At 39.4% G+C, this 22,162-nt stretch overlaps 2 protein-coding genes across 4 annotated transcripts; both read right to left on the bottom strand.

Annotated features, from left to right (window-relative positions):
• Positions 1-142: 142 nt before the first annotated feature.
• ak7b (adenylate kinase 7b) lies at positions 143-10,218 on the bottom strand. The gene is made up of 18 exons (XM_088925120.1): positions 10,129-10,218; positions 9,654-9,833; positions 8,848-8,956; positions 7,517-7,611; positions 7,171-7,281; positions 6,930-7,013; positions 6,750-6,838; positions 6,511-6,601; positions 6,230-6,307; positions 5,421-5,570; positions 4,969-5,097; positions 3,927-4,032; positions 2,528-2,656; positions 2,375-2,440; positions 2,092-2,289; positions 1,726-1,946; positions 1,174-1,332; positions 143-475 (listed from the first exon to the last, which is right to left on the bottom strand). Exons 1-18 carry the CDS (start codon positions 10,216-10,218, stop codon positions 437-439), a joined length of 2,124 nt encoding a protein of 707 aa, XP_088781246.1. The 3' UTR covers positions 143-436.
• Positions 10,219-10,709: 491 nt separating this feature from the next.
• On the bottom strand, positions 10,710-21,845 carry LOC148827918 (galactocerebrosidase-like). 3 transcript variants are annotated; one of them, XM_088925389.1, is made up of 17 exons: positions 21,613-21,845; positions 21,088-21,156; positions 20,006-20,069; positions 19,333-19,446; positions 18,852-18,991; positions 18,515-18,553; positions 16,673-16,803; positions 16,218-16,373; positions 15,792-15,916; positions 15,283-15,410; positions 14,938-15,027; positions 14,761-14,850; positions 14,302-14,446; positions 13,012-13,196; positions 12,568-12,727; positions 12,167-12,243; positions 10,710-11,985 (listed from the first exon to the last, which is right to left on the bottom strand). In XM_088925389.1, the coding sequence occupies exons 1-17, from the start codon at positions 21,835-21,837 to the stop codon at positions 11,842-11,844; spliced, it is 2,082 nt and encodes a 693-aa protein (XP_088781515.1). In that variant the 5' UTR covers positions 21,838-21,845; the 3' UTR covers positions 10,710-11,841. The 3 variants fall into 3 exon arrangements, with proteins under 3 accessions (XP_088781515.1, XP_088781516.1, XP_088781517.1); XM_088925390.1 differs by lacking the exon at positions 16,673-16,803 and adding an exon at positions 17,565-17,692 and having other exon boundaries at positions 21,613-21,841; XM_088925391.1 differs by having other exon boundaries at positions 19,333-19,530; positions 21,613-21,826.
• Positions 21,846-22,162: the final 317 nt, after the last annotated feature.

Below are 22,162 nucleotides of genomic sequence, written 5' to 3'. Positions count from 1 at the left end.
TCACACGTACCCCCCACTGCCTTATGGGTATTGTAGTTCAATATTTTCAACTTAATGTTAGTGTTTTCTCTTGTGAATACGTAGTATGTCTTTTTTTTAAAAAAAACTAATATCTTTTTAAAATGAAACTAAAAATATCGTGTTTTATTACTTTTTTATTTTAAATCTAGCAACAAAACTAAACGTATTCAGTCTTTAGGATCTACAGTGTTTCAGTTTTTCAGGAGCCTGTCTTAATCTTTACATGTTGTTACATAAGAAAGGGATAATCACCACACAAAACATAATTAATACAATTATATTGCAGTGAATGAAATTCTCACAAATAGAACAGAACACATTTTAAGGCACCATGTGTCTCTGATGTTTGATCCAGTAAGACAAAATTCAGTTGTCTTAAAGAGGTGCTTCTTCGGCTTAAAAACAGCTCAGTTGTTCAATCAATTTGAGGGTTGTTCTTGAACAGATATTCTGCCTGAAATAAAACGATAAAGTACAAGTTAAAATTAAAAATATATTCTTGAAAAATAATGCTCTGTAACAATTTCACTATCCACATTTCCTTTTTTATTAAAGTACCCAAAGTTTGAATGTAATGTGATACAACATAAAGCCACATTTATTAATATTTAGCATCCTCCCATTCAAACCCCATGCTCCACAAAGACAGTTCTTTGGTATTCATATGTTCAAATAGGGAGCTGCGTGCGTAGGCTTGAAAGGAACAAGTGAAGGTTTATTCCCTGCTGAAAAGAGAAGAAAAGGAACACAACGTTTTGGCTGTGGAGCCGTCTTCGGTTGTGAAGAAGAAGGCTCTTCAGCCGAAAAGTTATTTTTCTTTTTTTCTCTTTTCAGCAGGAAATCAACCCTTGCTTGTTTCTTTTGTATTTATTCCTGCTTGGTTTCAAATATACTGGCCAGTAAAACAATATCACCCTATAGAGGGTGGGGGGCCTTTTCTGTTGAATTACAGTAAGACTTTTATTCTGGTGTCAAGGGGAACCCCAGGAAAACACACCATCTACATGTTCTTTTTTTCGTTTTTCTAAAAGCAGAAGCTGGTGCGTGGGCAGGGGGAAGAGTCATTTTCTGCGCAGAGCAGTAATGAGCACAGTGTGACGTTCACTGTCCAGAGAGTGGCAGAGAGATGCAGTGCCGAGGGGGGAACGGTACCAGGAAGTCCACGGGGTCGTCGGGCTTCACCCGGCAGCACTGGAGCAGCCCCTGCGTGAGAGTGGGCATGACGTTCCTCATCAGGTAATTCCTCAGGGGCACTGCCTGCGCCTCCAGCAGCTCCTGCTCCTGCCGCTTCACCTCCTCAAGACGCCTGTTCTGGAGACACGCAGCACACGGCACTGGAAATACTTTCCCCTTTTTTATCAAGCACAACCGGTGACTTCCGAGCACAACAGCCATTGGCTGAGAGAAAACACCTCGTGAACTGGAGAAACAAACCGGAGTAAGGGCACCTGTGTACACCGGGGAATCTAATCACTTTTAGAATCTGAAAAAAGGCAGAAGCAAATTGAGATCAGCAGTAAGTACATTTTTGTAAGGAAATGTTTGCTAATTTTATTTTTCTCAAAGTAGAACAGCTCAAAGACAAAATATTGCAAGGATCAATCTGGAAATAGTGAAGGGGGGCTTTTTCACCGTGACAAGAAGAGCACTCACAGTGGCAGGGACACTCAAGACACTCTTTCCTTTCTGGGAACTGGAACATACCCACTCTTCCCAGCGTGCCATTCTGTCTGCGGCCTCCTCCGCCTCCCTCCTCTCCCTCTCTGCCTGCTCGGCTGCCTCCTGCCTCAGCCTCTCGTCAGCATTCCTGCGCTCCACCTCTTCCAGTTCCTCCACGGTGGGCCCGTAGTTTCTGGGTTTCCCAACAACTTTTTCAATCTGTTCAATCACAGCTGTGTATTCAGCATCATCTCTGCTGGAAATATCTAAATATAGCCAAGATAGATACAATTTAAGGTTAACGACTAATTCACCTTCAACCACAATTCCCCACACTGGGGTATTCACTACACTGGTCATTTAGGCATCTCTGAAACTAAATATGTGCTCCATGTGTGCTCCTAGTCTTACTGATGTGCTCAGGGTGAATTTCCAGCTCATCAAAGTAGTTGAGCACAGTTTCATCTTCAACGTTAGCTTCTCTGAAGGCTGCCAGGCGGCGCAAAAACTGATCCTGGGTGTAATGAGTCCCAGCAACCACACTCTCTGGCAGGTTCAGCACACGATTCTTTAAGAACTCATCAGTGGCATCCAGGGAGAAGACATACTCTGAAAGCAACAAGGGGAAAATCGTAATGAGCAACAAGGCTGAGCTAGAACTGTTCAAGTGCATGTTTGTAAGTCACAGACTAACCTGGTATGATTTTCTTGTCAAATGGAGGTATTTTGGATTTGGCATCCTCTGGTTCATCTTCATCTCCTAAAGAGGCAATAAATGCATATTACTTGAAGGAAATGCACTATTATAAATGTTTGGTGGGTATGAATTAAAAAAAGCAGGGATTACCATAGAATAGCTCTTTAGCTTGCTCATACGTCTTTGGGAAACCATCTAAAACAAATCCCTGGTTCTGACATGGTTTTGACTTCAGCTTGTCCTTCATCAGCCGGATGACATACTGATCATCTAATCGACCTGAGAAATGGAACAGCAAAAGAAAAAACATGACTGTGACTACATGACAAGTTTTTATCAGACTACAACACAGTCCTGACTTAAAACATATATAGTTGTACAAATAACAACAAAAAAAGGCTGGACTGGATATGCAAAAGACTTAACACAATCAAGAGTTATTCTATACAAAAAATATATTGTATACCAAATTGTTTCATCCACTGAATTAAGGGGGATATTAAAGTAAGCAGATTGCACAGTTCCAGAGTGTAATTTACTCAGTACACCACAATTCTTTTTAACAAAGCTGTGGGATCTTTCATGATGAGGTAATAGGACCTCATTTTAACATGGACTATCCTATGGTCGGCCTTCCTAGGGCATTTGCTTGTTGGCTATTCTTTTCTAGTGAGAACAGTGCCACCAAAACCACTTGCAACAGCAACCTGTGTTTCCTCAGAGGTATCTCATCTAATGTTTCCAGACCAGCACTCTCAGGATCTGACCAGTGCCAAACCAAGTTAAAGGAGGGCAATTTAAAGGAGGGCAGAAGGAGATTCTTTTTTAATTTTAATTTTGCAGATTAAATGCTCCTTAATTATTATATATGAGCGTACCGATATACCTGCTTAAGCTTCCACGTAGCCAATTGAAAATGATTGCAGGGTTGCAGGACTGATAATGATACTAACACTGAGCAACCGTACCTACAATTTCACTACTTGCAAGATATATGTGGGGTTACATTAGAGCTAAATAACAGCATGGAAAACATGGAGCCAGGACTGGTAGCTGTAAACAAGCTTGGACCCACTCATGAGCAGCAGATATCCAGCTAATTAAAATCCTGCTGGATCATAGATGCTTGCCAGTAGAAGTGCCACCTGTGCTGACTAGGCCCAACCTCATGAGGCTCTGAGATCTAACAAGATCAGGTTACAAAGCAGTAGTAAATCTGAATTAATTGAATTGAGTCTCTGCATAAGGAAGGAAAAACACCGACTGAAAAGAATGAAAAAAAAACACATCTCAGACTTGTCATTTAGTTTCAATTCAGGAACATTTCGATTTCTAAATGTAACTGTACTAAATCTTCTTTAGCAAAAATGGCTAAAGAATAATGTCTACTTTTATTCTGAAACATTTGTGCTGTGAACTTTAATAAGATCCATTTTTCCTTGTTTATTCCCTAGATCTTCACAGTTCCAGGTGTACATAACCAATGTTGCAGGCCTATGATAATCTCAGACACATGGGTGACTGATTGATGAAGAGCTGCCCAGGTTACCTGAGTTCTGCTCCATGTTTTCCTTCAGAGCCTCCAGGAGCTCCTGTGCTCCTCCCCCAGATTCTTCACCCTCATTCTCTCCCTCCTCCATTCGGGACTGCACCTCCTGAGATAAAACCACACCAGTGAAACGCATCTTTATTACATCGACATAACAAGTTCAATAAACACTTTTTGCATTGAAAATAAATATTTTCTTGTGAATACAGCTGAAGCATCCTTTGCTTTTTTCATTTTCAGAATGTAATCATGACTTATTTTTTCATGGCTTCAATATCAAAATGCTTTTTTAAGCTTCACTGTGACAACTAAGGTTATGTTCATAGGCTTCCAAAATCAGGTTCAAAAAGTGATGACTTCAGTGTTTGGTTCAAGATGCTGAAATTGGATCTTTCATGGAAGTTAGAAACCCTGGTGTTAATTTTGATTCTGTGTTGTCAGATGAAGCACAAGTTATGAATGTCACAAGAGTCAAGAAATGCTCTGCTACATGCCTTTATTTCATTAAGATTAGACTACTTTGATTTCTTACTTATTTCCTAAATAGGCCTCCAAATTCCAGAATTCTGCTGCTCATGCACTAACTAAAAGTACCCTGCATTAACTCCCATTCTCTATAAATTGCACAGACTCGCTGTGAACTTTAGATTGGACTTTGAAGTTCTCCTGCGCCTGTCTAAAGGTAATTTTAAGGGCCTATTGCAGGAGTGTAATCACGTTCTGAAACTGAGATCTACTCTTTCAGGGTTTCTAGCTCTGCTGAAGACCAGGCTCAAAACAATGGACAGCAGAGCCTCTTGTGCACCGCTCTGTGCAATCTACCAAATCTATTAAAGATTCTGTGACTGTCAACATTTTTAGAACTCTCATAATGACCTATCTTTTCATTATAACTTTGATTGTATAATTTAGTTTGACTCTTGGTTTCACTATGATAAATTGCAGTTTATAAAATGCTGCTATGTGTGTAATGTGTGTGTTTTTGTAAAGCAGTAAGACTAACAATATTAGAAAGACGAGATATTGCACTGTCAGAACTTACAAGCTTTGCAATTGCCTCCGTGATAACGCCTTTAATTTTAACGTGATGCAGCTTGTAAAATTCACAGATCTTTTCTGCCACTGTGCTTTTACCAACAGCAGGAGGGCCAAGGATACAGATTTTTATTGGCTGCAAGAAATACAACAAATGTCATACAAAATTAAACATCATTTTTACTTGTGGGCTGAGGTACAAATGTTCAGTTAAAGCCTGAGGCTGAATCCAATGCACAATTCTCTCAAGCCAAAAATACCCAAACGGATAGAAATGCACCACACATAACAAACAGATCTGTATAGAGAAAATGAGATTTTTTTTGTTCATGACTTTTTTGTTTTTTGACACACTTGTGCCTGTAAGAATAAATGTTTTGAAGGCCAGCTGGTACACATTTATTCCATTCTTAATGACGGGGACTCTATCTTAACTACCCCGTGAAGCAAGTCACTTACCAAAAGCCCTCTTGTTTGTTTATATTCCTTAACTATGTGTTCTATGTTTTCAATCAGCCCAGTCTCTGTCACCCAGCGGATATTAAAATTTTCTTTCAGGAAGACAGTCTCCATACGTAGGCTCACTGCAAGGGAGTCAATGTCTGCTTGCTGAGATGGGGAGAGAAAGAACGAGAAGTGTGTTATGTACTGTAGAGCAGAGCACTTCAGTTTAGTCTTAACATTTTGTTATATTTGTCTACACTGTTGTGCAAAAGTCTTAGAAATCTTAGACACAACCAGGAGTTACTATATACTGTCAATAAACATCAGAAATCGACTTACAGCTCCCACTACTATTTTTAAGCCCTTTTTAGTTCATAAATAAAGTAAAAGCAATGGTATTATTATATTGTTATAACAACCTTGACTGTTATTAATATGGTTTAGTCTGGGTGATTAAATCTGGGTGAGAAGAAATCAAGCTTGCCATTAATTAATCTTTAACTCACACTGATCCTAATCTTCAAAACCACACACAAACTATACATTTAACAGATTTAACATCTAATGTCATCATTAACATCATTTGTTCCACTCTACACATCTATTAAACTGAAAGGCAATTTACGTACTACAAAATGCAAATCTGTCAGAATCAGCTGTTAACATACAATAAAACAGAAAAAATAAAAATATACATTTTATCTTTCAACTTAAGTAACTAGTTCAAATTCAAAACAACATGAAGAGCACTGCCACGTGACTCTAATTGTCGCCATACATATGAGATGAGTCTTCAGTAGTATTAAGAGGAGTAACACACACACCATTAACTCCCTGTTGAGGAAAGCGTCTTCTTTAGGCACCCGCTGTGTTTTACCAGGTCCAAGCACAGAGCTTACAGTCTGTGGAAAGAACAAAGTAAAGACCCAGAATGCATTTCCCGGGACACAGACAAACTGTGCTTAATTCAGTGCTAAACATTTTTTACAATACAACATAAAAACAGTAAAATATCAGAGAAACAAAGTGTCTCTTTTATCTTAAAATACTAATTATTAGTATATTTGGTAGATAAATTAATATATGAATGCACGTGAATCCACACCTTCACAATGTCTTCTAACGAATTTTTAGAATCATCCACAGCTAATAAGTAGTGAGTCTTTGGCTTGTGATCTATAACATTCTGGATCACTCTGAAAAAAAACAGAAAAGGCACAGCCTCAGTCATCAACGAACTGAAAGCTCACAGGTATTCTGCATCCAGATGTGTAAATACACATTTGTGTACTATGTGCAAAAGTTTGGAATGCAAAGTGGAAAAGAGGAGTTCAAGCAACATACCCTGCTAGGTCGTTGATATGAATGGTGGGGATGATGTTGGTGCCCTGTCCAAAGACTGGAATCGATGGAAGCTCTCCCAGCCATGAGGCCTAAAAAAGAGACCACATGAATGTGAATGTTAGTTATCAAGCTTCATCATATTATTAGTACTGCTATTATGAAGCTGTTTATAATGTTGACCTTGAAAAAGAAGTGAAAGATCTGCTCCCCCATTCCATACCGAAGGCCAGAAGCAACAACATAGGTAGACAACCTGGACTTTTTCTGTAATACAAAACAATTATTTATTGTCAAAGGGCACACAAACAGATTTCAGAAAAAAAAACAATATATACAAAAGGAGAGTTGTGAACAGAGTTTCCCGAGATGACCTGGGAGTGGATCTATTCTGATTCCATGTGCTGTAACGGAAGCTGCTTACTGTTTTGCCCAGTTTAATGACCAACTTCTCAGTGCTGATGTGATCTTTAAAATTGGGATGAGGTCTCCTCCTTCTGTAGTCATCCTCAGTAAAAGGGATTTCTGGATCATCCTAGAAAACAACAGCAACCACCACAGAGTGCTGACACATATCATGTATCATAACATACTGTATCATGTTTGTAAGTGGTCTCATGTCCTAAACTAATTTCTTGCTTTTCCTCAGGTTTGAACCTGTTGCAGCAATTGCACATTTTAGTGCATTTGTCTAAAAGATCAGATATTTTTTAAGATATGAAAAAGACTAAGCAATTAAAAGAATAAAATCAGAGCTGTAGTTTACTTACAGGATCAACAGGTTTGCTAAGTGCCCATGTCATCACAGTAGATATTAAGATGAACATCTTTGGGCTGCTGAAATTCTCCAGTTCTGAATGCAGAGCTGAAACAGAATTTAATCATGCAAAAGCAATGTTTCTGTGAATTTCAAACAGTGTAACGGTGCACAGTGTGGTATGACATTTACTTTTATGCACAAGGTTCAAAGCACAGAAAGTAAAAACACAGTAACAGAAGAAATAAAATGGGTCTAATTAAAAATGAAAAAAGTCAAAGTTAAAAATATTATAATGGAATTAAAAGCACACTATTATGAATCAGCTTAAGATCAAAAACTAATTTTTAAAAGTATGATTTAAGCATACTTTTCTAGTCACAGGAGGCAAGCTTTTTAAGACTATTGGAGGCCCAAATTAGACAGCAACTTCTACTGTTCTCTTTAATCTACTCTGGACACTTGCATTAGCAGAGAAGGTCACAATTAAGAGAAGATAAGATCACTTTATTAGCCATATACAATTTCTTGCATTAGGAATTCGCCAATTAACTGACCTCAGCGCCTCCTTAGGCTCATAGGGAGACAACATGATTGCAAAGTAAGCCAAAACTCTGAGTAATTTGTATGCAAGGAAAGTGATTCTAAATTAAATTCAATGTTTCACTGAAAGCCGGTTCAGAGTGTGCAGTAGTGAACTAATATGTTGCTTTATGTTTTGGTGAGATCACTAACATCTGCGTTCTGTTCCAGCTGTAACTTTGATATTGCTTGATTGGTGACACAAGTAAACAGAGCATTACAGCCAAATCTGTATTAAATAAAAGTATAATCTTCTTTCTCAACACCACATAGTGATAAAACAACTGTCTCAACAAGGTTGTTAATCGCAAAGGATTTTGAGACATTTAAGTTTGACGTCAAAAGCCATAATGTTAAATAAGTAAAAAATATCTTCAGATTTAGAGAGATGTACTATTGTGCATCACCAGCATAGCTGCAGGTTACACCGTGTGAACAGATATCTGATGTATACAGAAAATGAAATAGGACCAAGCAAGGTGAAAAATAAAGATTTATTATGGATTTTTCAATAATACTTGTACTCTTATTACTTATCTTTAACTTTAATTTTCTGCAATAATAGAGATGTATATCTGTTTTATTCATCTTACAGGTTATAGCTTCAATTCCCTACCATGACAATTATGCATAAATAATCTCGCAATTCACCATTTCTGCTCTAACAACGCATATAGAGCAGAAGATCAAAAGGGCAGAGAATACGTCTGTGATAGAAAAAGGCAATAACTTCACCGCTTCCAAATCTATGTTAGTTCACACCTGAAATTGCCCAGGATGCTTCATCCACCTGGTCAGCATTTTCACTGATGTTGTAAATTACAACATCACATTCCATGAGACGGTCCAGCAGCTCTTCTCGAGTTGATATCTGTAATGATACCAAAAAGCATCAACTTAATCATGATTTGTTGAAATCTTGAAACAAGAACAGAAGATGAAACACAAACAAGAGGAGACCATTCTGCCTGTCAAGCCACTGGAGCTAATTAGTTAGTAGCTCACTGATCAAAGGATCTCATCCAACTATTTATTGTAAAAAGAGAATAGGCTCCAATGACATGGCTAGATAGCTTGTTCCATACTCCCAAAACCCTTTGTAAAATAGTGACTCCTTGATTGAAATTCTACTCTTTTAAGTACATATGCTAACATTCTGTTGGTCTTTTTGTTTCCCCACAAAGATGTACTATAAATAATGACTCAACATCAGCATGTCTAACTCATAAGCAGCCTTGCCTCGCTCAGCGTTTCCCATTTTGTATGTACCGTATAGTTTTACTACCTGCATGTAATACCCTGCACTCTGCAAGTGTTTCTCCAGCCACTAGCATCATCATGGCAGTACATACTTCAGACTTGTTGTGGAATGGAAAGTGAAAATGGAGATGACACTATATCTATTAAACATTGTTTCCACCTGAGGTATTGCTGTAATCATTACAGTGGTAATTTGTCACTTGTCATACAGAGAAGCACAGTGCACATGTATGCTCCTAACACACAAGGAGATGCACCATGATGAATGCCTTATTTTTTTTTAGATTTATAGATGTGTTTTGACTTACTGAATATTCTTCTTGTGCAAAACCTAGTTTTTTCTCTTCTGGTTTAGAGACGGTTCCAACAATCTGAAAAGTTCCCTCTTTAGGTTTGGGCAGCTCATTCTGAGCTGCTTTTTCCTCCTCCTCCTCCTCCTCTCCCTCGATTTCCTCCAAGGACGCTCCGACAGCACAGTTGGAAAGATACTGCAGGTCAAGGAAGAGAGAACAGGTGCTCTTTGAACTGCTCCCACCGCCTGTAATATCCCTCCTCTGGTGCAACTCCATGCCAAACAGCTTTGTCTGCGGAATGTTACTGTCGTAACACGTTTTTGGACACAGACATCACCTAAGAAATACGGTTACGAGCTAAAGAAGCTAATTCTTAGTTTAGCTGATCTCACACGATTATAAAAAGAAAGGATGCATTAACTTATTTCGCAAGGTTTTTTTTTTCCTCGTCCGCAAACCCGTGTCTCCGGAGCAAACTCTTATCTCCTACCTTTCCAATATGCTTAGAGGTGTAGGTGTCGATGTGGTTGATAAACACTCGTTTACTGCGAACAATGTTTTCCTTCTCCTCGTTCGCCATGCTGCTCTGAGCGAGGACCCCCGTTACCAAGTAAACAGACGCGGACTTCCTGTTGCTAGGGGTGCGAGAGCCCGCGGGGACCGGCTGGTTGCCACCCGGTCACCTGCAATGCGCTTGAACGCCAGGAGGTGGCACTAGAAAGAGCAACTAGGAGCAGAACTGTGCTCCTACCGTATGACCTACTCCGTGCCAGAGGCTGGGGATTGTCTAGAATCGCTTTGTTCCCGTTTTGTTAAATTTTTGGATGCTTCTGAGCAGATCGCCTGCAAAAAAAAAACTCTCTCATTGCACCCAGAACCGTTTTATTTTAAATTAAAAATTAATTTTAATTCAACTGACAGATCTAATCTTGCGCTTCCTGGTTATGTTGAAGTGAGCACAGGCGTTACTGGTGCCTGAGAGTAGGACACTACTCTCTTATATTCTTATATTGAAATAAAACACAAAACCCAAACTAAACACTTTTAAAGTTAAGGTGAGACAACACAGAATTGAGTGACCCCAAAACACCACAATTTTATTAATTGCAGAAAAGGACAAAAGGCAATATATATACAGGATTATAATTTAGTTACAGTAAAAAATATCCCTTTATATACACATACAGTACCATATATTAAACATTAGAGTTTGAGTCAATGGATTGCTAGCAAACTACACACAGTACTGTACATCTCTTCTCTGCTATAACTTCATAAAATCAAAACTTTGCCTGTGCTCCAATCCCACACGTGGAACCCAACACCTGGAGGCTGAATAATTTAACAAAGACTTCCATCCCATCTGCCTGGAGAGAAGCAGCCCCAGCAGAGCTGGTTTGGAATGAGTGGCAGCTGGGTCAGTTCAAACTGAAGCCTCACGTATAACATTCAATGCATTCCCCAACTCCAGTACGTGTGCAATTTCAACATTACGAGCAGTGTTTTTCTTAGGAAATAGATCATTCAATCCTCATATTTTTTTTACTTACGATGGTTTCCTGAACCTGTTCAAGTCATTTAAGGAATTGTCTATAAAACTAATGCAAACAAAACTAAACTGTGCTGTACAGGTTTCTAATGTATATTGCTTTGACATTCCCGTATGTTTCTCTATGTCAAAATTATTCTGGAATTCTGAGAGTGCCGTCTTTACAGTCAAGGTCTCAGACAATATACATCAGATAAACCGTTTGCTACATAAACTACAAGATGGGGACATATAAAAGTATATTTGAAACTATTCTAAAAGATGTACATTCCCTTTAAGAAAAAGGAACTTAGCTTGAAGACATTGTGAAATAAGGCCATAGGCTATTTTTTTCCACATTCATTTTCTTCACATTTAAAAGTTTTGTTCTAAAAATAAAATGTGCTTTTAAGGCAGACAGAGCAAGAAAACTGTTAAGTGCAAATTTCCTACAGAAAAAGTATCAGAAAAACCATTTAAACCAGTAGTACTTTTATATAAATTGTTCTGAAGAAAAAAAATGATCAAAATCACATTTCAAAGATCATGATTCAAAGTTCAATGCAAAAATATCCAACCATTTCATTAGAAACTGTCTTTTTCATTAGTAGATCTAATTACAATGAGCTTCATTATGCATGTCATCGGCCTCATTAAAAGGAGAGGTAGATGAAATCAGCTGGCGTCTACGCTGAAGTTGTCAAACTGTGCGAGCTCGAACCCGAGCGTGCCTATAGCCGCCCAGCCCTCCTCAGGTCCCAGGATGGTCACGTTCTTCCACAGCGGGTATCCGTTCAGCATTCCCCAGGCGTGCTCCCCCTGCGCACAGAAACACAAGTGAACACGGGGGGTCACAAGCGTGAGCATCCATCTCGCCCGTCTGCGGCTTCCTCTCCCTCTTTCAGGTCCAGGAATTCTACTGCCCGACAGTATGGAGAAACAATTACAGGCTGCGGTTTGCTTATCCAAACATGAAGCACGAAGGCTTCGCAGAACGAACCTCGATATTAAGCGTTAGGGTGTGCCAAACCCCTGCTCTTGTTCCAGACATCCCCGACGCAAGTACCACCTGTCCACCTGGGAGACACAGAAACGCTTTGGGTCAGTTACTCGTCTTCACAAGCACCTGAGAAATGATTCAGAATGATTTTTTAATCACTTGGGAAACTTAAATGCAACACATCTCCTGATGGGAATTTGTTATTTAGAACAAGAAATTGCTTAATACTTCAATAACACATCCTTCAAAGCAATGTCTTTTGCAACAGTGATATCTGCTTATTAATTTGGCCATTAACATGGCCATGAGACTGCCAGTGATGACAGAGCTTCTGCAGGATATTCTTTTTTTCTCTCCTGGATTTTCAGAAAGGGACGACTTGAAATGACAGAACAACTTACGGAGATCATTAGTGACTCTGTAAGTGCCATTTGCGAAGGCCCAGAAGAAAATGCCTTCTGCATTTCTAACAGATTGTCCTCCTTTATCCACCCTGCCAGCAATGAACACGCCTCCTGTGTTAGGCTTTTCAATGTAGATGTCACAAGTCACAGACATGTTCTGCCTAGAAGACAGGAGACAAACCAAGTTACCATACGACTAAAAAACACTGCATGTACTCCACAGTGATGGGCAGAACCTAAGCAATGTGCACAAATGCACCTTTGGTGCCCTTTTTGATAAAAACATGGCTTTAAGAAACTTGGGGGAGGGAGGCACAAGTTTTTAAATAAAGAACATATTTAACTTCAACAGCCCCCGACACCCTCCAAAACAAAAACAGACGAAAATACAAACCATATGCACTAATTTCTAGAGCTGTTTCAGGTTTAATATCACAGTACTTGCCATGTGTGATCTCCAATTACACTGATGGTCTGGTCAGCATCTGCTGCCCAGGTGACAGGGCGCTGAGTAACCACCTGTCGCAGGGTGAACACATGGTCTCCGGGATCACTCATGTTGATGAAATATTCAAACACCCCTGTCTGGTCAGCAAAGTTTGGAGCCTCAGTGAAGGAGGGGTTACCTACATGGACAGGCAGACTTCAACTTCATGAAGCATTTCAGCCGCAAGGACAGTAGACGGGGGACAAACCAGTTACAAAATTAAAAGTCCTACATATGTCTCATGCAATAAGGATTGCCTAAATCAATGTGCAATACAAAGGCTAATCATTTCACTCATTGTTTTAAAGCAGGTAAACTACTGTGCAATATTTCAACATATCCCTTTTCAGAAATCCTAGACCTAGAGAAATTAGACTTAGAGATTAGACCCAAAACAATAACAAAAATGAAAAGTGACAATTAAAAATAACAGACTGAGACATAGTCACACTCTGATATGTTGTGCATTCTTTAATTACAGACCTTAATCAAAAGTCCTGTACAGTGAACTGTAAATTGACAGATTAAAAAAAATGTAACCACATTAATGACTTTAGTCAGAAAGAGGAAGACGTGCTTAGAAGAATATCTGTTTTCACTTTTGCAGATAACAGCTTCTTGTTCCACTTTCTGTTCTACTTACAGTTCTTTGAAAGTTTATATGTAGGTGTATTAGCACTTAAGAACCAGTTCCAACAGATGTTCAGAAATTTCTCATCAAAGCACATTTAGATTTTAGTAAACCACTGTGCACTAAACCCTTTGTGTTTGTATTAACCAGCCAACCAAAGTACCGAGCCTGTCAAACAAAAATTGCCTTTTTAATTAAAACATTGTTTTTAATTCATCTCAGCCCTTTTCATCTGCATTTAAAACCATTGTCTTTTTAAACATTTTTCTTCGTGCTGTGCAAAAAATGGAATTGCCCATTTCAGCAGCAAACATTTTCCACCCCTACTGTTAAACAAGGGATTTTGATGAGGTAAAGGACTTAAAGCAAAACAACATGCAGTTAACACAGTTAATACATAACAGCAGTCATGTGAGGCAGAGCACCAACCAGAGCAGGAGCAAAGAGCAAAGAGCCAGGCTAGTAATGCACTCGTCAGCTGGCACAGGCTGGTAATGCAGGAAAACCTTTTTTTAAAGATTTAAGTATGTGGCAGAGTTTCACTGCAAATACTTTTGAAGTACAATTTAAAGGAAAAAGTTTCTCCCAACTTGTTCTCTCCCTTAATACTCACGGACTTTGAAATCATCCTTGTAGTGTTTTGGGAAAGGAGTCGAGCCAGGGGGCTCAGGGTAGCTGCCCTTCTTGCCCGTGTTTAGTGTAGTTAAAGTGTAAACCTCGTCCACATCCAGCTTCAAAGCAAAGGACCCGTTGGAAACCTAAAAAACAATCCTGCAATTTATGATTGCCGTTACTATTAAGATCATAAAAAGTACCAACAAATTATGCAGCAGAGTAAAAGAGAAAAATCTCCAAACGCAGGCTGGAGAGAACACAGAAAGTCTAATGAATGCGGCAACTCGTGTTTCCTTGCATTGTGACCTGATGACAACAGGGCAGAAGATTCCGAACATCTGACTGCTTGTTTCATTTCCACGACCATTACAGGCCACGCTTGTGAAACGCCAGGCGTGACCCTCAAGTTCTTCTTAGAAAATGACAGAACAAGCAATTGCTTTTAATAAGTCTTTACCTTAAGTGGGTCGAGCTGTTTGAAGAAAGTAGATTTATTCGTTTTGAAATCAAACCTGGAGTACCATACGTGAAGCATTGTTAGTCCAGCCTAAAATAAAACCGATATGCAGTTTTTAGCTTGCAAGCAGATTTGCGCATTGGCATATGTAAAACAAAAAAGTCTTCCGATACTTACAAAAGATCCCTTCAGGTTGAAAATTGCAGTTTGGGCAGAAACATTGAAGACGGGGAGTGGAGGTCTGATACAAACTGAGTGATGATGTGTCTGCAAAATAAAAAAACAGCCTCACTGCCAATGAAAGAGAAGTGGTAGATTTTTATAGTCTTGTAAATTAGGTTCATTTCAATAATACATCTTTGGAGGTTGGATGCTGATGATAGAGACAAATTGATTTATAAAACTAAGAAAACTGAAAAAGTATTAACAATAACATTGCTAAAAAATCAGCTTTTAAATTATGTTTCCCTAAGAAAAAAAGCCTCTAGGAAACGCAAGATACAGAGAGATCTTCTAACGTACCATGGTTTCAATGACCATTGTAAAATTTCCTAACCCATCTGTTAGTGCCACATAGCTGCCGCCGCTGGCCAGGTGCCCAATGGTCTGGAGATACGTCCATCCTGGCTGGGCGAACTGCGTGGTGTGGGCTGAAACACAAGAAGCCTTCAGCAAAGCCCCCCACAAAGTTTGGAACACATCCTCCAATCTGTGGTGATTCGGCTACTGTACAGCAACCACATAAATAATCACATAAATGTCCCACAATATTTTTTGTGTAAGACACGGGTAAAAATTTGTGTTTATACAGGCGGCCATCTTACTGGAGCAATCCAAGGGAAGCGTTTTGCAGGGCACAATAGCAGGGCTCCATTAAGGCCATGAACCCTTAACCTTCCAGTTACAGGTCCAGAGCCTTAGCTACTACTGTTAAAACAAAATCTACTTTTTTATAATTAAATTTTTGAGCCCCTGGAGAAAAAAAAAATGGTCTTCAAGCCTGGCTTATCAGCTGAAAGACAAACGGAAACCTGTTATCCATATGGGAGATTCCACCACGTAGTGTCCACTCCACGGCTCCTGAGCGGTCATCAGCCCATCACGGCCAAAAGGCAGGTCCTCATAATAACTAGCAACCAGGTTCCAGGATATAGTGCTAAAAAAATCAAAGATTTCTTTACAGGACCCTGTATCTATAGCACACGCAATAGATCACAACTTAAAACATACAAAACTTCAGCTACATGCAGTGTGCAAAGTTATCAAGTTAATGTATCCTCTTTTTAAAGTTGAAAAAGACCCACCCGAACTCTTTTTAAAGTGCCTAACCATATTCACCCGGACTAAATAAGTTAACAATTACTGCCATTAAGTAAAGTTGTAGTTCTCCTCAGTGTTTATATATTTTCACACTACTGATTCACTTCAACAGTCTGTAGTTGTAAACAAAAACTTACGCAGTCATTCGTCCATTAACATAGTTCTGATTTAAGATCCGAGCCCAACACCCTCCTCCAACATCATCATTAAAAGTGCTGTAATCTTCAGAGGACCACAGCTTCTTCTGTGTTAAAAGTGCTTCCATCACTGTTGTAGTTCCTGGATAATGGGCCCTAGAAAGAAAACGGAAAGCTTCTGTTGTGAATTTTACAGGATTTTACATTTGTATTTATGCACTGTTACGAATGTTTGCACTTAGAATTCTCCAATACACATCTTGACATGTTTCAGTACTAATTCAACCCTAGAACAGGACTTGTAAAATGTTTATAAGTGTTTTGTGAGTATTCTGCACAACTGTCCTCTGTCCCGTACTCTACTGACGGACTTAAACAATTTTTAAATACAAGTTTTAAACAACACGTCTTCCAGAAGAGCAGGAAATCATGGGAAAACAATCTAGAGATCATACCCTATGACATCAACCACATTCAGGAGCTCTGCATCAAGAAGCATGTAAAGTGAGATGGGTTCCCACAGGTTATCACTGGCAATTATTTTAACCCGTTCCAAACCACTCTTATCCAGCGTATAGCGCAGGAGCTTGTACCGGGAGAGGGAGGGAAAGAGAAAAATGCAAGAAAGTGACTCAGGATCCAAAAGAGTCAACTGAATTCAACTGAACTGACAACTATCTCAGCTTTCCACATGCCATAACGCTAACCAGTTACACAGGTAAAACAGCTACTTCACATTTCTTCACAGAAATAAACACAAAAAAGTCTTTGGTAGAAAGTATGTGAACAGAACACTGTGTCCTGTGCTTAAGGACTGTAAGTCAAAAGCCCTTTCGGGGCAGTACTGCAGATCTTCAGCAACTTAAATAAAGAATTAAACAGGGGAGTATAAATCAGCCACCAACATTCAGATACAGGCAAACTGAAGAGACGCACTTAAAAGACCTCAGTTTACCAGATTTTCAGAAAGATCAGCCTGAATGACACAAAATAGCAACTCGACAACCCAAGAAAAAAGTCCTCTTCCTAACTTTCCAAAAATTACTTCACAACTCAGGATTTCCACTAGCCCAAGGCATTCTAAAATTTTTCATGATACTTCAACTTAAAAACTCCTTTTTAGTAATTACAAATGTTTTACTAAAAACCCACAGCAGCTGTCTCCCGTGTGTGTTGATTACTAGGTATGATGACTCCACCATGCACTCCCTATGATGGTCTACACCAGGAAGTCCTCATCAGTCATCAAAGAGAGACAACTACAAACAGGAAACAGTGGAAAGAAGCTAAGCAGAAGCAAGATCTTTCAAATGTTTTCTTAGAGAACCCTACATTCTCTTTACTTACCCTATAATCTCAATGGCATCATTGAGGTATGGGTCTACTACCATTTTACTGGAAATTTCCCAGTCTCCATCTGCTGCGATGATGCCCACATTGGTTAAGCCAACTCTATCCAGAGACTCACGAAGAACCTTAGCAATAGACACCATACAAGCAAATTACAGCTCATAAAAAGGACACAGAGCATCCTAGAAAAGTCACAGTAAAGCAACTGAGTGTTTTACTACAATTCTAGCACTGGAAATGCTCATAAGCCTGTCGATTTCATGACATGTGAAAAGCAAACATCAAACTTTGATGGAATCATTGTTTTTGTTGAAAGACGCATACTGACCACATTTACGCTGCTAGCACTTTCACAGAGGCAGGGGGAGTGGCAAGGTCTTAAGTCAATAAAAACTGTATCAAGTTCTCATTTGCTGCTGTGGTCTGTAATTAACACAGCAATTAAATATACAGACACAAAACAGGAATTTCAGACAAACTACCGATTATTACTGTACACTTGAAACACTGGAAAGGTAAAGTTTCAGAGTCACGACTCAGTGAGTCAAGACAACTCTAATGTTTTCATTATTGGAACATGAAACTCCATTTCCTCACCAGGTTCAAGCAAACATGCCAAGATAAAAAACAAGATTCCATGTCTACTACATTGGAGCACTCAGCCTTCTTGTAACATGGCAAGTGTACTTAAACAACTGCATGTGGGTCATTCAATGCAGTGCTGATAAAACAGAAACCTGCCTCACAAATTAACTGCACTTTCCAAACCATTTATATTATCTTACAATGGAATCAAATGTTGGTGGCTGATTTACTTTTTGTAATAGTCCAAAGGGGTTTGCAATTTAAAACCATAACAAAATCCTTAAAGGAATGCTTGAGATATTTAAAAAAAATATTTTTAAAATTAAAAATAATAAAAAACATTGTCCATTCTTTTTACATACCTTAATATACTTGCTGTCAAAGCTCTTTTCATTCCATATCTGTATGAAACAAAAAACGATAATGACTTTTCTTTAAAGCAAACTTTGAAAAGTTTTCATTTTTTCCCTTTAAGGAAGAGATACAATATTTTCCCCAACTTTTGACAATGTATTACTCACGCCTTAGGGAATAGACAGGATTTTGGGATGGATTCACTTCCGCAAGCCATCAGGCTGGAAAGACTGAAATGACTCATATGTCACATCAAGAAAATCCCTACAATACTGCATTGTATATGCTAATGTAAAGACTAAAACTAAATATAGTAGATAACATGCAAAACAAAAGTGTACACACCCCAATATAATCGATGTCCAGGTCATGGTACTGTTTGGCTCCAATAATCCAGGACACGACATAATAGGCAGTGACATCAGGGAAGTCATAGGGCCAGTTCTTTCCTCTGCCCACCCATCCAGGGAAAGCCCAAGGCAGCCCTTCAGAGAGAAGCAGCATCACTGCATCCTGCAGCCCAGCACACAAGTGAGCCCTGCCCTGGCCTGCGATCAGCTCCCTTCACTTTACCCCTCACAAACCTCCCAGTACGCTTCACTGAACATATACCGGTTTCTATCATCTCCACAGACAAAACGCCACCTGGACCTACAGGAATTACATGAAAAGGGAACTTTAGAGCCTTACCTGCCTCAGGAAACAGATTAATATCATGCACTATAAACAAAAGCAAATCCTGGATGAGATACATTAGTGCTGATTTTATACAGGGTTAAAAGAGATGTCCAATGCCCACGTAAAGTGCAAACAGTAGATTTCTCACCGATAAGTGTAATATTTGGGTTCCTTTTTTTCGCCTCCCTCATTAGCCACCACTCGTATCCACGGAAGTAGTTCTCATCATCCTCGTAGTGCATGTGAGAGGGCTCCGTGCCATCTGCCACAAACACCCACATGTGCATCCAGTAGGTCACAGTCCAGCTTCAAGCTTTCATTTACAGATGGTTATAGATATTTGTGCCTAAAAATATGCTATTAAGAATAAAAACTGGCATTCCGCAGCAGCATTGCAATCTCAATGCACTCTATAACGGGACCGGATTCATGCAGTCAGAGTACTGACCGAAGTACTGACAAAACCATCCCCATGCATATCTGCAGAACCCAACGTGAAACGCCAACGAGAGGAGAGTGCAGTTAAAACGGAGAACACTTTGTTTACACAGAGGATTGGCACAAGCTGCCCAGCCATGTTGTTAAAGCCGGATCTCTGGCTTCTTTCAAGAAACGGCTGGATGAGATTTAGAAACGCAAACAGACAGGCCCACAGGGGGGCATTCCTTAAACATGGCGCACTTCAAGAACTATCAATTTCCTTACACATTTGCAAACAGGCGCATAGAAGTGAAAGAAACTAATCAAAGTTGCAATAATGTCTAATTAGCTTGATTTTTATACTTTTTCCTAACAACTCATATTAATGTACAAAATAGTACCTGTAGTTTGTGCATCACCTCCAATTTCAACTTTCAAAATGTGTAAGGAGGCTCCGAAGTTTGGCTAGAAAAAAGGGTGTTTTATTAGACTTCGGGAAAGTATGAATACTCGACTATGCAAGACAAAATAAAAAAAAAACTTCACATCATGCTCTGTCAATGTTAAATGATAAAAATGTGCAAACTTGATTATGAAAATTACTTATGATTATGAAATCCCTCCTATATAACCAACCAGGCTACTGGCAAAACGAGCTACAAGGAGAAAAGTAATCAGATCGCAGCAGACCTTGTTCCTGAATATAACAAAGTAAAAAAAAGAAAGTATCCATAACTTTACATTGTTATAAAATTCAGAAATCAGAAAAACACAATCTTTTCACACATCTCTGTCAGTGTTTGAGCACTTTACTAGGGTGAGGAGCCAAGCTCTGAACAGCAGAGAAACATGCCTTTCCGATATGCTCACTACACAGAAGCTGTTAAACTCTAGAAATTCCAAGAAGCCTGACATTCAGAACTAGATAACCACAGAAAAAAGATAAGGAAACTGTGTGGTAGGCAATTTCAGATGTTTTGACTCCCACTACAAATACAAGAATTGTGAAGTGTGTGACATTTTCAAAGAGAGTTATAAGCTAAAAACATTTGAAACCTTGGTCCTAACCGATTCAGTTTAAACAAACAGCAACTGTTTTCAAATAACATCAACCACACCACAGGTCACCTCATATGATAACCACATAGTAACAGTTGTGTATGTCAGATGGAAATTATGCTTCCCTCTTGGACACTTTCCTAACCGACAAGCGTCAAAAAGAGAACTTGTAAATTGGAGACCATAATGATCAGCCGTGAACTCCAGTGTCAAGCTATCACTTAACACTTGAATCAATTTGAATACCAGCACATTGATTCCCCATAATCGATGTTGAGGATCTTCAATAACACTACATACAAGACAAAGAAAAAATGCAGGTTACAGGTTTTTACCCACTTCTCTATTTATTTTGTGTACTGTATTTAGCATTAGAAAAATAACATATATAATATTATTATGGTATTTGTAGGCAAGCGAATACCTTAAATAAGTAGTCCAATATCTGTCCACGATAAGGCTCGGGATAGTTGACAAGAAGACGCGATGTTGCCTAAAAACAAACAGAAAACGAGATAAAAAAATGGATTCACGAAAAACTAAAGTAATAATAATTTAAAACGTCACCTTCCGAGAAAAGAAGCAAACAAGGGAACAGGTTTGACGAGGTGTGCTAGGGGCATGTTGCTCTTTTTAAAATAATATATGCCTAAAATGTGAAGACAAAAACCCTTTTGCTATTCTCTGTAATGTATTATATATTCATTTAATATCAAGAGTTTCGCAAGCTTGGAGGAAGGTCGTGAAACAGCAACACGAACTGATTGAAACAAACCACTGCCTCCACACACAGACACACACACAGAGACACACACACACACACTTAACCACATATTCGTAGGCTAGAAAGCGAAACGATTGCCTGAATGACCAAGGGAAAATTGCTGCACTCAGGCCTTTAGTTTTTATAGTTCTGATCACAAGCCGAGCGGTATAACACACTTCTCACCCCTCCGCCACTCAGACCGCCAATGCCATCAAACGTCCGCCCCAGACCGATCTCATCATCCACAATATAGCTCTCGGCCCCGCACCGGCACCGGCACCGGCACGAACAAGCCCATACAGCCAAAATCGATAGGAGCTTAACGATCATCCTGCAGCGGCGACGACGACGACAACAACGGCGAGCTCCCCAGCTCCCTGGCCAGCAGTCCCCGAGCACCGAAGTCATATGACCCGCACCCCTGATCATGTGATGAGGAGAGGTTTCAACCCGGAAGGGAGTGTGACGTCACCGGCCAGCGGCAGAGCAGCGCCTCTGAGCTGTAAAGTTACAGTACAGCCAAATGTTACTTTCATGTGGGTAGTAGTCGGCTTTGGTCGGTTGCATAAAATAGCTCAAGCGCAGAGTGCTAACTTTAAAGTATTACAATATTCTTTTTTTCCTTGACATCAGTGCCCTTAGCTTCCCCGTGTAACAGCCTTAAATTCAAACAACACCTAGAAGAAATAAAATGAAGGCGTTTTATACAGCTGGCCTCTGTTCTGTAGACCTG

The sequence above is a fragment of the Atractosteus spatula genome, chromosome 9 (genome assembly GCF_055471065.1).
Source record: "Atractosteus spatula isolate fAtrSpa1 chromosome 9, fAtrSpa1.hap1, whole genome shotgun sequence".
Classification (NCBI taxonomy): domain Eukaryota; kingdom Metazoa; phylum Chordata; class Actinopteri; order Semionotiformes; family Lepisosteidae; genus Atractosteus; species Atractosteus spatula.
The sequence above is the reverse complement of the archived record's forward strand: the minus strand, read 5'-3'. Positions and strand labels throughout refer to the sequence as shown.